Source organism: Lissotriton helveticus, chromosome 12 (assembly GCF_964261635.1).
Source record: "Lissotriton helveticus chromosome 12, aLisHel1.1, whole genome shotgun sequence".
Classification (NCBI taxonomy): domain Eukaryota; kingdom Metazoa; phylum Chordata; class Amphibia; order Caudata; family Salamandridae; genus Lissotriton; species Lissotriton helveticus.
In genome coordinates, this window is record NC_136073.1 from 755,015,448 (window position 1) to 755,031,532 (window position 16,085).

The window sequence follows — 16,085 nt, forward strand, 5'->3', positions numbered from 1 at the left end:
CAATTCTGAGGTTCACTGTAGACCCATGTTGTATTAGCTTTCTTGTGAGCTTAATCAACCAAGAAACAGATCAAAAGAATTGCATTGACCACAGTTTACCCAAAGTATATACACTCACGCAGAAGTGATGGCACGGTATCGCTCCAGCCCAGCTGTGTCCCAGATCTGCGCTTTGACTGTCATTCCTTCCACCATGATTGTGCGCGTGGAGAACTCCACGCCAATGGTTGTCCGACTATCATGGTTGAACTCGTTCCGCGTGAACCTGGACAAGAGGTTTGTTTTCCCCACGCCAGACTCTCCGATCAGTACCACTGCAAGAAATAAGAAAAATGGATGACTGAGGTGGTGTATCTAGTAAATGCAATTTACTTAGTTACATAGTTACAAGAGATTAATTCAGGGGCTCAGTTAAGTCAGACTCACACTGACAATATGCAGACTAAGACTTGAACTATGAAAATACTGTTGTCTCTGGGGGTGCTCTCTGGTAAATGTTGAAGACGGGCAGCTTTTTTATGGTTCATTTCCTATGAGTGTATTAAATTAGTTTTCTTATGATTTCTTTCTTCATTTATATTGTTTAACTTACTCCAGATTTTTTCAAAGTGCACTTTAGATTCGTATTGCAACTATAAAAAAAAAAAATATTTTTAATATTTAATTTGGAGCTAAAAAAACCTTTACATTTGTCTCTATACAGAGCCTCCCTACGGTAAAACACAGGGAGTATTAAAACAAATTAATACGAAGATAAACATTAAGCATATTGTTATAATAAATATTATTATAAATTCATTTTATATATTTATTTTAAATGCAGAGCAAAACAAATATATATATTTCTGAAGTTTAAATTAAAAAAATTAATAACCACCTAAAGAAATATATATTATATCTATTCTGCTTTAGTAATTATTGAAAGTGATGTATAGAATTAATTAAAATTTAAGTAATGATATATTAATACACATTATTGTATTCATTTTTTCATTCAAAATATGCAATTAAAATATGTTATAATTAAAAACAATAAATATATATATATATATATATACATACACATACACACACACACAATAAATTATATTCTCCTTGGATGACTGGGTAGCTACCTTAAACAAGTCTCCCCCCCCCCTTTCTGTGATGATCCTATCAGAGCTAATGCGGCTTTTAATAAGTGGCTAGAGACCTACTTAGATCTTATCCTTGCAATAACAGAAGTTCGTCATCGTACCGGTTTAAATAAACTGCCCTGGTACTCCACGGACTTGAAAAATCTTAAGATCTTAAGCGAAGTTGCAAGAGGGCCGAAAGGAAATGGAGAAAGAACTTCTCCTTTGAGAATATAAATGAATATAGACTGGTACTTAGGGAATATAAGAACCAACTAAAAATCGCACAATCCGCGTATTATCAATTGAAAATCACTGATGCCACTAATTCCCCCAGGGAAATTTTTAAGTCCTTGGTCACCCCCTTGTCCCTCTAATGAAGTATCTGACCCCCAGAAACGCTGCGAAGAATTGGCCTACTTCTTTGCCACGAAGGTTGCTAACATATAATTAGCCTTTCGACCTTGTGATACTATCGAGACCACCGTCCCTCTGACTGTGCCTGTAACTTCCATAGTACTTGAGTCCTTCCCAGTGCTAAATCTGCCCACGGTGGAAAGACTCCTTGGAAATCTGAAATTTGGCTCCCCTTCAGACACCGTTCCTCCATCTGTACTTAAACAGGCCTCGGCGACCGTTGCTCCTATCATTAGGGATGTCATTAATTCTTCCTTGGTGGCAGGTGTGGTGCCACCTCTATGGAAGCAGGCTAGAGTTAAGGCCTTATTAAAAAAAAACAGCCTGGACCCGGAAGACTGGTCCAACTACCGACCCATTTCTCTGCTGCCGGGGCTTAGTAAAATCGCAGAGAAACATGTCAACCTTGCATTATCATCGTTCATTGAGAACGAGGGAGCCCTTCACTCCACCCAAACGGGCTTTAGAACTAAGCAAGGAACAGAGACTGCCTTGGTTGCGGTGGTGGAGGAGACCAGGAAAATTGTGGATGCAGGAGGCTGCGCGGCGGTGGTCCTGTTGGACCTCAGCGCAGCCTTCGACACGGTAAACCACCCACTTCTGATTCACCGTTTGCGAGAGGTTGGCATCACAGGGGTGGACCTTAAATGGCTCCAGTCCTTTCTGTCGGAGAGAACCTTTTCAGTCTTTGAAGATGAATCAGCATCCAAACAACTTCCACTGCATTACGGCGTTCCCCTGGGATCTTCATTGAGCCTGACCATGTTTAATATCTACATGAGGCCTTTGGCTGATGTGGTTCTTCCCTGGGGAATCCAGTTGGTCACCTACGCCGATGATACGCAGTTGGTTGTCTCCCTTGCTAGGGCGAATGCTGTGGATTCTGGGACAAACAATCTGTCCCCTTGCCTTACCAAGGTACTCGATTGGATAGATGCCTCCTTCCTAAAGCTCAATGGATCAAAAACTGAGATCATGTTGTTGGGATATAAGGCCCCCATTAATCTTGGCCTTTGGTGGCCGAGGTGTCTGGGTCCCTCCCCCATTCCAAAGAACCAAATCAAGAGTCTGGGGGTTTGGCTTGATCCCACTCTGGACTTTCAAGTTCAGGCTCGAAAGGTTGCCTCGACTTGCTACGGCCTTCTGAGGCTTTTAAGGAAGGTTTTGACCCTTCTTCCGTTCGAGGCTCGACGGATCCTTGTCCAGTCCCTGATTCTTTCTCGACAGGACTATGCGAATGCGGTCTATGTGGGTGCACCTTTAGGCACCATCAAGATACTTCAGTCTGTCCAGAACTGTGCAGCTCGTCTGCTTTTGGAGGTACTGAGACATGGCTCCGCGAAGGCTGCCGTGCGATCTCTTCATTGGCTACCGGTGCAGGAAAGGGTCCGGTTTAAAGCCATGTGTATGGCCCAAAAGTCGATAACTAACAACGGTCCAGTCATCCTGCGCCCTCTGTTTTGCCACTATCAATCTTCCAGAGCCCTAGGATCTAACCATCGTAATCTGCTCTCAGTCCCTAGGGTCAAGCGCTCACGTATGGGTGGCCGTCGGTTCGCATTTCATGCAGCTAAAAGATGGAATCAACTCCCCGATAACATACGGCTTGAACCCAACCATCTAGCGTTTAGAAAACGGTTGAAAACCTTCCTGTTCTGCTGAGTGGTGGTGTTCCGTTATGGGTCTAAAAGCGCTGGGATGCCTACGGGTAGCCAGCGCTATACAAAAATGTACTCATTCATTCATTCATTCATTTTTATTCAGATTTTTACCTATTTTAAATATTTTAACATTATTTCCTATGATATATATATGCATACATATTTATTTTAACACTAAATTATGTGTATTTACATTCATAACATTTTAGTTATTTAACATTATTTACTAGGGGGGTTTATTTTAAGTCCCTAATTCAATGATTTCTACTCTCAGAATGTGGCAGTACCAGTGGTTGGCCATCGGTGGTGCTGGATTTATTACTATTTCTTTTAGTAGTAAATTACTGTCGGATTGCGTGAATAGCCAAAAGTAGTAAGGTTACTCAAAAGTGTAAATTACTGAAAAACTGTAAGATCTTTGTGAATCAGGGCCAAAATGTAGTTTTTTTAACAAAGGACAAGAAGAAGCTTTTGATCAATATTTGTAAAAACAAAAAAAGAGACAAAGTGAAACTCATTTTTAGGAAAACATGCAGGCAAGTGGGTAGTAAGAAGAAGCATCGAAGTTTAGGTCAGTGCTGCAGAAAAAGGATACAAACAAGTGAGAGTGGAGGGAGGCATCTATGTGCTTGGGTATGAGGAAGAGAGTCAAAAAAAGGACGAATATGAGAAAGTCTTTACGAATCGTCTACATAAAGCAAGAAAAACAGAAGACTGACAGTGAGAAAAATAGTGATGTACTGGGCCAATCCTAGACTCGCACATGAATGGCAAACAAAGATTCTGTGTGAGCCTGCGGGAAAAAATAACTAGTGATTTGTTCGAAGTTGAAGGAATTCTCTAGATATGAGTCAACTACTTGGGAATTATATTCATTTTGAAAAAATCAAGGAAACAGGTTTGTGGCAACAATCCCCCCAAAACAGTTTCCCACCAGTTCTAGCTAATGTGACTAGAAGTTTCTGATACCAATGAGAAGTGCCAGTTTTTGACAGTGCCCCCACATCCTGAAAAACTGAATTTCCCAATTTCCATTGGTCAGTTGTGTTCAGAAATCAACAGTTGAGTTCTGGTTTTTGCATGACCAAGGCAAGCTAGTTAACCGCGCTCTTTGCAGGTGAAGGCACAATAGTACCATTGTCCCTGCAATAGATTACTTAAGCAGGAGGATAGTGGTGCTTGGAGAATCGCCTGTACTTTCCTAACATCTGGCAGGCTGCAGTTGACCCCTGCCATTCTAATAAAAGGCTTATTTTACCCTACTCCAGGCCCAGAGGGAACTCTCATTACCTCATCTGTCTTCCTTTTCCCCCGCCCTTACTGGTTGAGACGGAATTCTCGCTGAATGGAAAGAAATGGCTTCTACCATAGCAGAAAAAATATATATACTACAAATATGACCGACTTCTCCTTCCTGTCCGCTCTGAATTTAGAGGAAGTTGCCACCCAATACTTCTTGTTTTTTCTATTTCCTGAGACATTGTTGGTTAAATATGTTTAATGTATGAGCTGTCCAAGAAAGCTTCATTATTAGTAAGTGACTGTTGGTTCCAATTAATTGAGACCTTTCTGAGTGGACCGTAATAAAGGGCGCAAGCATCTTCACTCCCTGCTCTAGAGGTTGGATGCATTGCGCTGGCTTTTAGGGACCTACTTAAGTGGCCAGCTTCTTCGAATACTTCTTTCCTAAGCAAGTATGCACACCAGTTCACCATTTGCAATGACTTTTTATAATTATCTATCTTGTCGAGTTTTCGGGTCCTGGCTGCTAGACAACGATGGAAGGCAGCAAGTTGCAATCAACCAGCGCTATTTATTCAGGTTTCTCACATGCAGGGTCAATCTGGGGCATGCTGAGCAACCATACTGAGCCGTGCAAAGCAAAAACCAAAATGAATCATTCGGATTCCGATGAAGAGGAGGGCGAGCCTGCTGCTACAGAGAGATTAATGTTGGAATCAATTCACCAGAGGATTCAATCTGCTGTTGAAGCTGGAATTTATGCAAAAGCGATGTCCTCTCCTAAATCACCCAGGATGGTCCTCTGAGTAGAGGATAATGGGGAAGATGATGAGGATCAAAAACAGTTCCATGGTCATTTTTTGCAGGGTCCTGAACTCACCGGGATTTCGCTGCACATCAGGAAGAATTTGGCTTAGTCTACACCAGCAGATCATCCGAAGTTAGAAGGCTTCTAAAGCCAATATCACTAAAAGGAGCCGGATCCCTGGCGTCTGCATTCACTGATGAGAAACGTGATGGTGCATGAATGGGAAAATGTGGAAAAGCATTTTAGCAAGATGCTATCCAATTCAGAAAGTTTGGGAAGAGTTTCCTCCTGTGGCTAAAGTTGATTCCCTGATGGTGAGTCTTTCTTTCCAGGGGATCCTGGCATCAGATGATGCTTTTCCAGCAGTTCCATAAAAAGGGTTTGTGAATAGCAAACTTTGCAATTAGAACCAGTATTTATTCTAGTTATGCCATCCAATTTCTCTGGAAGGAAAATATATTTCTGAGATTTTTTAGGTGAAAGAGCAGCAAGTGTGGTTTCTAGAGGATGAACCCCTCGATTCTGCAAGAGATGCTACAGCTTTTTCTGGTGCTTTTATTGTGTGGAGGAGACACCATTCAATGTGAGATCACTGAAGGTGTGCGCAGCTCAGAATAATTTACTCACACATCTTTTATTTTTGGGCTGCAGTCTTTTTGGATAGCAGGTAGAAGAGATGAATAATAAATCTGCAGAAGACAAAAAATTGTTAGCCCCAACCAGACCACCTGCTTGAGGTAGAGGATATGGGTATAAAAGATGTTTTGGTCCCTCCTACCTTTCAAAATCGCAGCCCTTTTGAGGCAGGGGTGGTGGTCAAGGCACCCTTGGTACCAGTAAGTCCAGGTTCATTCATGAACAACCTCTTCCTCAACCCCTAAAGGCTCCTGTAAAAGTACGAGGTGTTGACTGAATCATTATTCTAACATCCGGCAGAGAGAAATCAAGGGCAGTGGAATTGGTGCAAAAGTTGCTTTTTGGTGAGCTTCGCACCCCAAACAGACCCTTTTTGGATTACTCCTCTACTGAAAGATCGATCGTCTTCGTCGTTCATCATTGTAGGAATAGACTGAAGATCTTCTAAACAAAAAAATTGGTATAATGCCGGTTCTGCAATTAGAAGAAATGGAAGGGTATTAGGCTGTTCCATTCATCATACAAAAATATTTGGCAGCGATAAGACCAGTGTTTAATCTTAAACGAGCAAACAGGTTTGCGCCCTTCCGGAGACTACAAATGCTGACCTTCAAAGCAATTTTCCCTCTTCTGAAAATTACTTAACTTCCACATATTTAAAGGACGATTATCTACATGTGCCCATTCACAGAAATTGTCAAAGTTTAGGTCCTGCTGTTAGGTCTAGCATCAGCTCCAAAGGCCTTCACAAAGTAGCTGGCCCTTGTGGTGTGTAGAGTTCATTCAAAAGTCTATTTCCATATTTCGATGATAGGCTCATTGCTTCTTTTTCTATTTCAAAAGGATCAGAAGATTTCCAGAACACCTTCAAAACTGTGTCCTGATTCAGATTCCTTGTGAACATGGAGAAATCCAGTCCTGTCCCATCAAAGACACACCAACTAGTGGGAATCTTCTTCAACACTTCAGTATGGAGGATTTTTCTTCCCAGTCACGTGCCTTAGAAGCTTCAGCCTCATCTTACATCCTTGCTCACCAAACCCCAGGTTTCAGCTAGAGAATGGTTTGAGGTTCAGGTGGAGGAAATATTTATCTACATGATGTGCATCTAACTCTTTATCCCCTACTTGATGTGCCCTATAAACATTTGTGGCTTCCAACAGGATGGGTTCAGATTGGGACTTGAAGTGTTTAGAATGCGTAATCACTGAGCAGCAATTCAAGCTTTCAGAAAGTCAGAAATGGAAAAGATCCATTGGTGTTTAGGTTGCTGGAGGATCATTTTTTTTTTTTACAAGATTAGATTCTCCAGTTCTCTCTTTATGTGGTTTTGACATTTTCTAGTTTCTTCCCTTCGAGTCATTGGAGTCAGTTGACCCCAAATGTATCTCCTACTAAGCACATTTGCTTGTTACAGCGTATACAGATAGAACAGGGGCAATAGGGACATTGCTTTGTTCGGATTTTACTCTCTGATTTTTTTAGGCAATTATCTTCAAACGGAAGCCATCTTTTATTCCCAAAATTCATTTGGATTTCAAGATAAGGTGTTTCTGGTTTATTATCAGAATCCATCTTCTATGGGGTAGAAAGTTTTCAGAAACTTGATTTGCATAGAGTGTAGCCTCTTTATGTTACAAGGGCAGCATCTTTCAGGAAAGCACAGTCTTTTTGTCAAATTTGATATGTCTAGCCAATGTTTACATCCATCTTCTGCTCCATTATGGCCTATGAACAGTCTGACATATTTTTGCCAGGTCTTGTCCAGGAAAATAATTTCCTCTGCCATGGTTAAAGTAGGTTCCATGAAGGATACTTGCAAGGTTGCTGCTTGGGCCTCACCCCACGCAATTATGAACCATTACCATTAGCAAGTGGGAAGTGTCAGCAGTTTTTGGAGGAAAAAGTTTTGGATGCAGTTCAGCATAATGTTTAAGTAGTTTTTCTTGATATTTCAAAGAAAGTTTTCTTTCGAGCATCATTAAATATTCAAATGGTGGTTTTTCTACTTGCCTCTTTGTTCTGCTTGAGTAGTGTCGCACCCAAAAAGAGCAGGAACAAGGAAGATTAACGAGGAGGTAACTGTTATTTACTGGAAATCTTAATTACTTCCTCGTCAGTCATGCTTTGTCCGCCCACTTGCCTTGGATTGGAGAGGCAACCAGAAAGGTATTTATTTTTAGGATTATCGTATTCACTTGGTATTTTACAGGAAGTATTGGATGATGACTTGCTTACTATACATGTGAAGACATAAAGGGGAAGTTGGCTGTGTTTGTAGCCTTTTTTAGGTCGAGCTGGTGTAAGCAGGTCCAGCGAATCATCTTTTGTTACTCACTTCCTGGGAATGTGAGAAAGGGGATGGGCACGCGCTGGGCTGTCCGTGATTTCAGCGTGTGTGCGCGCTTTTGCTGCTGGGCGCTCGCGCAGGGCCATCTGAGATTTCCGCGTGTGTGCGCGCTTTGCTTTTGTCCTTCGCATCACGTGTACTGCTGGGCGCTGGCGTTCTGCTGTTGTGAGCGCGCTTCACAAACTGCCTAATACGTTAATACAACATTAAACTGTCTCAATATTCTCGGACAGATCTCAGCTTTTCATTTCAGGTGGATCGCGTTACAGGCTGCGGGGCCGTGCCCGGTGCTGGCACTGCAACAACCGCACAAACTCCAGAGCGATCCCCGGGTTACACCGTGCAGGGGGCAGGCGATCTGCCGCCTCCTCCCCGGGCACACTTTGTACCGGTTACCGACCCCCACTCACGCGCACATCAAGTGCTGGTGCTCGCTTCATGGGTGCGTGTTTTTAACTAACGCCAAAGAACACTTCAAGGGAAGGGTGGATTACAGGGCCTCCATGAAATGCAATTCAAATGTACTTCATTAGTCATAGCAAGTCAACTGGGACACTTCCAAGGATTAATGCACACGTCAATATTGCACATTTATTTATGCGATTTGATATAGCGCTTACATCACCAGCGGTGTCAGGGCGCTTTACATCAGAGCAAGGAGGGCTACATGAGAAGGGTTAGAGTAACAAGGTAGTAGGGAACCAAACGTATGTCTACTATGGTTACTCAGGGTGAGAATTACAACTTAATGTCAGCAAGGCTTCTTCATAAGTGCTCCCAGACCTCACGTTTATAAGGAAGCGGTGGAACTGGGAAATACAGAGATTTGCCCAGTGTCAAACACTTCAGGTGATGAGGGGAGCGCCAGGATTAGGCGGCTGGTGCCCTGGCTCCAAACTTTGAAACTGCAGGGCACCTCTGCAGCTCTAGAAAGATGCGTTTACTGGCGACCCCCCTCTGAGGAGACTGGGATAAGGCCTGTCCAAGTCGACCTGCCAAGTATGTGTATCAGGCAGTGTCTGAAAAGGGACCGGCACTGGAAGGGGACTGGAGGTCCGAAGGGCACGGGCGAGCTTTGCTAAGATTCCCTGGAGACTCTCCGTTAAGGAATGAGCGTTCGCAGACTTGGTGCAGATTAAAATATACAAGTGTAGGTACTCACTGTCCGAGAATACCAGCGTGATACAGAGGAGTGCCGGTACTCTTCCAATCAGTGCTTTAAATAGGCCTTTCCTGTGCATCAGCCCTTTTTTATTTTGAGAGGGAGAGTACGTGGACGTCTCAAGAAAAAGGTAATGTTTTTAATTGGAGAGTACCGGCACTTCTTAGAAACAAGAAGTGACGTTTCAAGTACTGCTTCCACTGAAAGTATTGCAGCTCTGCTGAGGGCAGGCGCTCTCCCTTTAGAAGTAAAGTGCAGGAACTCAGTACCCAACTGCACCTGCCCATTTAAAGGGCTCGCCGACGCTGAGCTGGTGGTCTTACAGGGCGTTTGCATCGGGGAGCACATGGTGCACCCCCAGTGACCCACGCAGACTTCGATTCACCCTCCGCCCCCCCACTGACAGCAAAAATACACAGATCCTAAGCTATGGAGAGGAGCAGAGAACGGGACAACTGAAAGGGCAGATGACGAGTAAAGACACCGCATATATGCCCATAGGACAGACCTGAGGTCAGATGCACGGGACAGGGCAGCTGCAGCGAGAGGCAGAGCAGGGATGAGGGCGGGCACACTGGGCAGAGCAGGGCACAGGGCAGCCACACGTGGTCGAACAAGGCTGAGGGCACCTATGACGGGAGTGGACACCCTCATGGGATACAGCAGGGAGCTGAGGGCACCCTCATGGTTTCGGGCAGGGAAGAGGGTAGCACCAGGAGTTACAGCAAAGGATGCAATGGCAGCTGAAAGGGCACCGGAATGGAAGCATAGATATCTCTTTACAGACCATTGGGTAGTTTTGGGGTGAGGCAAGGGGCAGCTTGGGTGCCACCCTGAAGTTGCTGCTGATGCCATGAGCCGTGCCAGGGCGCTCCCGAGTCACAGGTGAGGAGTTTGCCAAGTCCGCCCACTGTTGCATGCACTGATTGGGAAGGGCTCACCAACACCACGGGCCTCTACATGAACAGCCCCCCTCCCCTCAAACTACAGATGCACCCTGTCCCCGAGCACACCCCTAGCTTGGCAAGGGCACTGTTAGCATACAGGGGCAGGCGACGTCCCATGCCACCGGTTCTCTGCTGCATCGGCGGCCATCAACCAAAACACAACACACAGGGGGTCTGACCGCCCCCCAGCACCCAGATCCGCCCCATCCGCAGCTCTCCTTACCTGTGTAGGTCTCGCCTTCCCGCACAGCAACCACAAGTCCAGTTAAAGTCCCAAGGATCGCAGCGAGCGCCCGCGCCATGGCTGCTGGCAGCATCGGGAGGCGTCCCTGCGCCCCGTTGTTCCACCCGCGCGTCCTCCTGAGGCTCCGGCTCCCTTCCGGCTGCCCGCGTGCCCCCCACACAACCCCTTGCTCCACCAGCAACTCTTTGCCCACGCGCCCGTCTCGCGCGTCAGCAGTCACCTAGCCCAGGCGGCCGCGCAGCTGACGTCAGCCGCACGCGAGCTCTTTTCTCACACCGGGCCACTAGAGGGCGCGTGCCAGCAAGAACTGCTGAAGGCAGGGAGAGCTCGCGCTGGGTACTGAGCGCGCACAGCTCTAACTGTATTGGAGGCACAGCCCGGGGGCTTCGTCAATGTTCCAGGACGGTCAGAACAATGCTCGATGTTTTGCAAACCTTCAGAATAGTATTCAAGCACAACAACAAAAAAAAAGCATTTGCAATGCAATAGGTCTCGCAGTTGTGAGAGTTTGAGCTAGTGGCATTGTAAATACCAATGCCAATTATTTATGTGTTGGTTTTTAAAACCTAAATGAAAGGCATTGTTATTTACAATGCCAATAGCTTAAACTCTCGCAGATGCGAGACCTATTGTATTGCAAATGCTTGTTATTTTTCTGCTATGATAGAAACCATTCCGGTCTGCAAGATTACCATCTCACCTAGTTAAAACTGAAGAGGAAGACCTGGACTCTAAGTAATGAAGATTACCCTAAGCAACCAAAGAATCTGTTCATATTCACACTGGCCATCTAGGTATGACTGATAGTGAAGCAACAACAGACAGGGGCACGGCTGGTGCATCATAAGGCAAGGTATACTAAGTACATTGAGAGCAACAAAAAAACAGAATAAGTGCCTTTTTAGTGGCTGTTGATTGCTTGAGGGACAAACATCCTTGCCCCGTTGCTAGTCAGGGTTCACTATAACAAGAGGGAAATAAGGAACTAACAAAGGAAACGATTGCCAAAACCACAATGGTGTAACACAGGCCCCCGTGGTACGAGGTGGTCCTCACGCTCCAGGGAGCCCGCTCAGCACAATACTCTGGCTGGTGAGCTCCTGATTGAGTCTGGAGGGGATCCCTCCATGTACCTTGCAGGGGGGCCCCTCAAGTTTCGTTACACCAGTGCAAATCCAATAGGTCAGACTGCCGGACTTTTGGCTTTTTTAATGATTGTTTATTTTTGCCATGGTTTTTGCAAAACTTTATTGTTGGAGAAGCTGCCGGGCCGTCATCTCTCTTTCTTTCTGTGTGGACGTGCTCCGTGTGAAAAGGCAGAATGCAGTCACTCACAGTGAAGTTAGCAATAGCTGAACTGGCATTCTCCACAGCCCCATGCTGCATACGATTGTGGGTAAAAGAAAAATGGGAATGACACTAACAGACCAATGGATGGAGAAGGCTGTCCAAAAGCCCCTATAAGTATATAAAGGGAATCATACGAGAAGAGAAGGTGGAATAGGAAGAGAATGGAAAGAAAATGTGTAAAAGGGTACAATGAGTCAGAGAACAGAAGGATTCAAGGAAAGAGAAAAAGTAAGATAATAGAGGAAAACCTCAGTCGACAGGTGCCACAAGCGAAGTCTGATACTTTTACAAACCTGGCTTTATATTTGCATTTTTCTACTTTCATTTTTACTAGAAAATAAGCTTAAAACTACTAGAGTACAACTTAAAAACCAACACTCTATAATTTACTCATGCGTAACACATGGTAACTTGTGAGCACTCTATTACTCCACAGTGTCACTGGTACTGAGACCACATGCAGCATAATACTGCAGTGTACACAACACCCTAAATGTTCCTAAATAGAGACTACGAATTTTGCAATAGTAAATAATGGGGCGTAATTTATTCTTTTCATAATTGCCACTGTGTGTGAAAGTTGCCATTTTAAGTCTGGCTTAGATATTGAGCGGGGTAGTTTCACTTTATCAGTTTTACTGTTAGTTGCTACTCCTTTAATTTTTCTATGACATGCATAGCTTTTGGTTTGAGAAATCTACTTGCACTACTAAAAACAACACAACCAAGAACTGTGTAAGGCATAGGAAGACAATCATCATGTGCCACTGGGCAGGTTGCAAATAGTGGGTGCAAATTGTGCACCAACTGTTTGTGACCTGCCAAGTTTTTTTTAATGCGAATTATGTACCAAATAGTTCTAACAAAAAAAGATATATTCGTAGATGGTTTAAAAAACTTCCTTCCTGAATATTATTAATGAGGCAAGATACATGTTGGGCTTACTATGAGAACAGGTGTTCTGGAAGAGACGGTAGCAGTACTTTTCGACCCACTTGGACCAAGCAAAGGTCGACATAGAGAAACTCACTAAGGAAGATCTGGTATTAAGTGAAAGGATGGAGATGTTGGAGAACAATGCTAGGCGGGGAAATATACGCATCCTAAATGTGCCAGAAGGGTCAGAGGGGTCTGATATTAAGCTGTTTATATCTACGCTACTAAAGGATTCTCTTGGCTTGGAGCAATCATTTGAAGATCTAGCCACTGATATACAGAGAGTGCACAGAGATCCGTTTAGGCAGAACCCCCAGAGGTCCAGGCCGCGTAAGATTTTGGTGAACTTTCACACTTATGTGTTGAAGGAACAGATACTTAACAAGGCATTGAAACAGAAATCCCTGGCTGTAAAGGGGTTCACGTTCACAATTAGATCGATCTTTGTAAAGTCACTCTGGAAAAACAATGGGAATTCGGGAGGCGTCTAGAGGCCTTTAGGGCCTTAGGTGCAACAGCCCAACTTATGTTCCCAGCTGCGTTAAAAATCATGTATAACAATAAGATGTTTCACATCAGATCTGTACAGCAGGCAGACGAGCTTTTGATGAAGCTGGGCAGAGAGAAAAAATAATGTTGCTAAAACAAATTTGGAACCGTCCTGGCCGGATTCTATTCCATTCTCATTAATATTAATTCTGTGAGCCCTTATCTTGCTTCTCCAATCTATAGCTACTGCTTCACTTACCTGTTACCATTTCTCTTTTAGATAGGCATCTAAAACATTGAAAGTTCTAATTTTTTTTTCTTTTTTTCCCACTTCTTGGATTGGTGAGGGGTATATCCGGGCGGGAGCTTGAGGAGGGGCACTATCTACTGGAACTTTTCCGGTTAGATATTACAAGGGTTTTTCAGGGGGGGGGGGGGAATACAGTGTGGGTGGGGGGGCACTGGGTTTTCTTTGGGGTTGGGTGGTGGCAAAAATACAAAAATGTCCTCATCAGTCTAGGTAGTGCCATACGGGATGGAATTAATTACAAATTATCTGAAGATTTAGGGGAACAAACATGCTTGGGGTTATTAGTAAATTATGGGTAGTCTAAAATGTATCTCCTGGAATGTCAATGGCCTTCGTACCCGGCCAAGAGCTAATAAAATCATGCAATATTTGCGTGACCTGGACTCGCAGGTCATGATACTTCAGGAGACCCATTTAACCCAGACTGAAATGTTGGCCCTTATTAAAAAGAATAGATGGATAGATTTTGCGGTATCCACGACACAAACAACAAACACGAGAGGAGTCTCGATCATTTTTAAAAAAAGAGCTAAGGCCAGGTTGCTAACTCAGGCAGTGGACCCAGGTGGCAGATGGGCCATTGCGTCGGTGGTTATAGCCGGGTCACAAATTACAGTGCTAGGTTACTATGGTCCAAACCAGGATGACCCTACAACTTTGAAGTCTATTTTTTCCCACTTGCTCTCCTTTTCCGAACCTATTATCTTTGCCGGAGACTTCAATGTTGTACTGGATCCTCGTCTGGATAAAACATCTAATAGTCGTCCCCTAGCCTTGTCTAAAACTAGGTCCTTTTTACTGAGCGCACTGAAGCAGTATGGTTTTGTCGATATTTGGAGGGAGAGGTCTGGGCAACAACAAGGGGTATCCTTTCGGAACTATAAATATCACCACCAGTCCAGGATAGACTATCTTAATTTCCCGAGACTGGTGGATTCTGTCAAAATAATCGGTTATTTTCCTCAGCATTTATCGGATCATTCGGCAGTAGAAATTGAATTGCTGTGGCCTATTAAACGATCAAACACCCAATGGTCGTTTGACCGCTCTCTTCTTACTTTTTCAGAGGATATCACCGATCTTAAGCTTGAGGTCTACAATTTCATGACATCTAATTTAGGCTCAGCGGCTCCGAGCATCATCTGGGACTCGTTTAAGGCCTTCCTGAGAGGACTTATAACGGGGAAAGTATCTTATCGAAGAAAGCAGCACAGGGAGGAAATTACCTCTATGGAAGCTAAAATAGTCCAGATCCAACAGGACATAGATATCAATTTAACAGCATCTGAAAGTGCTTTAAATCTCTTCCGGAAAGAATTGCTGGTCCAGAAAGCCAGTTTAGGCTCGATATTAAATCTCAGAGTCCAACAGAGATGGGAGGCTAGTAAATTAGCCCACTTTGAATACAGTGAGGGGGCGGGAAAGCTTCTGGCGTGGAAGACTAAAGTAGATCAAGTCCGTAACAACGTAACAGCAATTACGATAGACAACAAAACCTTTTCCTCAGATGAAGATATTAGGAGGGCCTTCAGAGACTTCTTTCAAAAGATCTATAAGGAGGATAATGTGGTTTCACCAGAGTCTATTGAGGGTTGGCTGAGGGATATTAATTTACCTTCTCTCTCCTCTGACCAGTCTCAACTCCTGGACAGTATTATTACTGAGGAAGAGGTAAAATCTGCCATTAACAAAAGTAAGAAAGGGAAAGCGGCTGGGGCTGATGGGTTGCCGGCTGAAATTTATAGAGCTTTGGAGACCGAAATAGTCACCTTTCTCACCACATTATTCAATGAAATCCTACTACAGGGTCAGATCCCCCCTCCATCTTGGGATAACGCTTCAATTACCCTCATTCTGAAATCAGGCAAACCAAGGGATGCTTGTGGATCTTACAGGCCAATCTCAATTTTAAATGTGGACTATAAGATCTTCACCACCATTCTGGCAACTAGGCTGGCCTCGATTGCCCCCTCGGTTCTTCATCCGGACCAAAAAGGTTTCGTGAAAGGCCGAAATCTTCATGAATTAACTTACGATGTGATAGGAGCCATAGATATGGATTCGGCTGCGAATCTCCCGTTGGCCGCTCTTACGTTGGATGCAACCAAGGCCTTCGACAGGGTTAACTGGATGTACCTGTCGGAGGCCTTGGCCAAGTTCAGCGTGGGAGCGGGGTTCCGCCGGACAGTTGGTCTACTGTACCGTAGTCCAACTGCGCGTCTATTAGTAAACTGAGAGCTCTCAGACCCATTTACCATCGCAAGGGGGACACGCCAGGGCTGTCCGCTCTCACCCTTACCTTTTGATATCTATATTGAGCCCTTCGCGCAACAACTGAGGGAAGAGGGTACCATTAAGCCTTTTTCATATAGAGGGGGGGGGGGGGGGGGGGAGAAAAAAGTTGCCCTATATGCCGAT

At 44.4% G+C, this 16,085-nt stretch overlaps 1 protein-coding gene across 2 annotated transcripts in view; it reads right to left on the bottom strand.

Annotated features, from left to right (window-relative positions):
- Positions 1–16,085, bottom strand: part of RAB25 (RAB25, member RAS oncogene family) — a 60,002-nt gene that overhangs the window by 20,074 nt on the left and 23,843 nt on the right. The window contains exons 1-2 of one of the 2 annotated variants that reach the window (XM_078670198.1): positions 10,562–10,765; positions 119–314 (exon numbers count right to left, since the gene is read on the bottom strand). In XM_078670198.1, the coding sequence (XP_078526324.1) occupies positions 119–314; positions 10,562–10,655 (290 nt within the window). In that variant the 5' untranslated portion in view covers positions 10,656–10,765. Of the gene's footprint in view, positions 1–118; positions 315–10,561; positions 10,766–16,085 lie in introns of those variants that run through there. The other variant, XM_078670199.1, reaches the window with a different exon arrangement.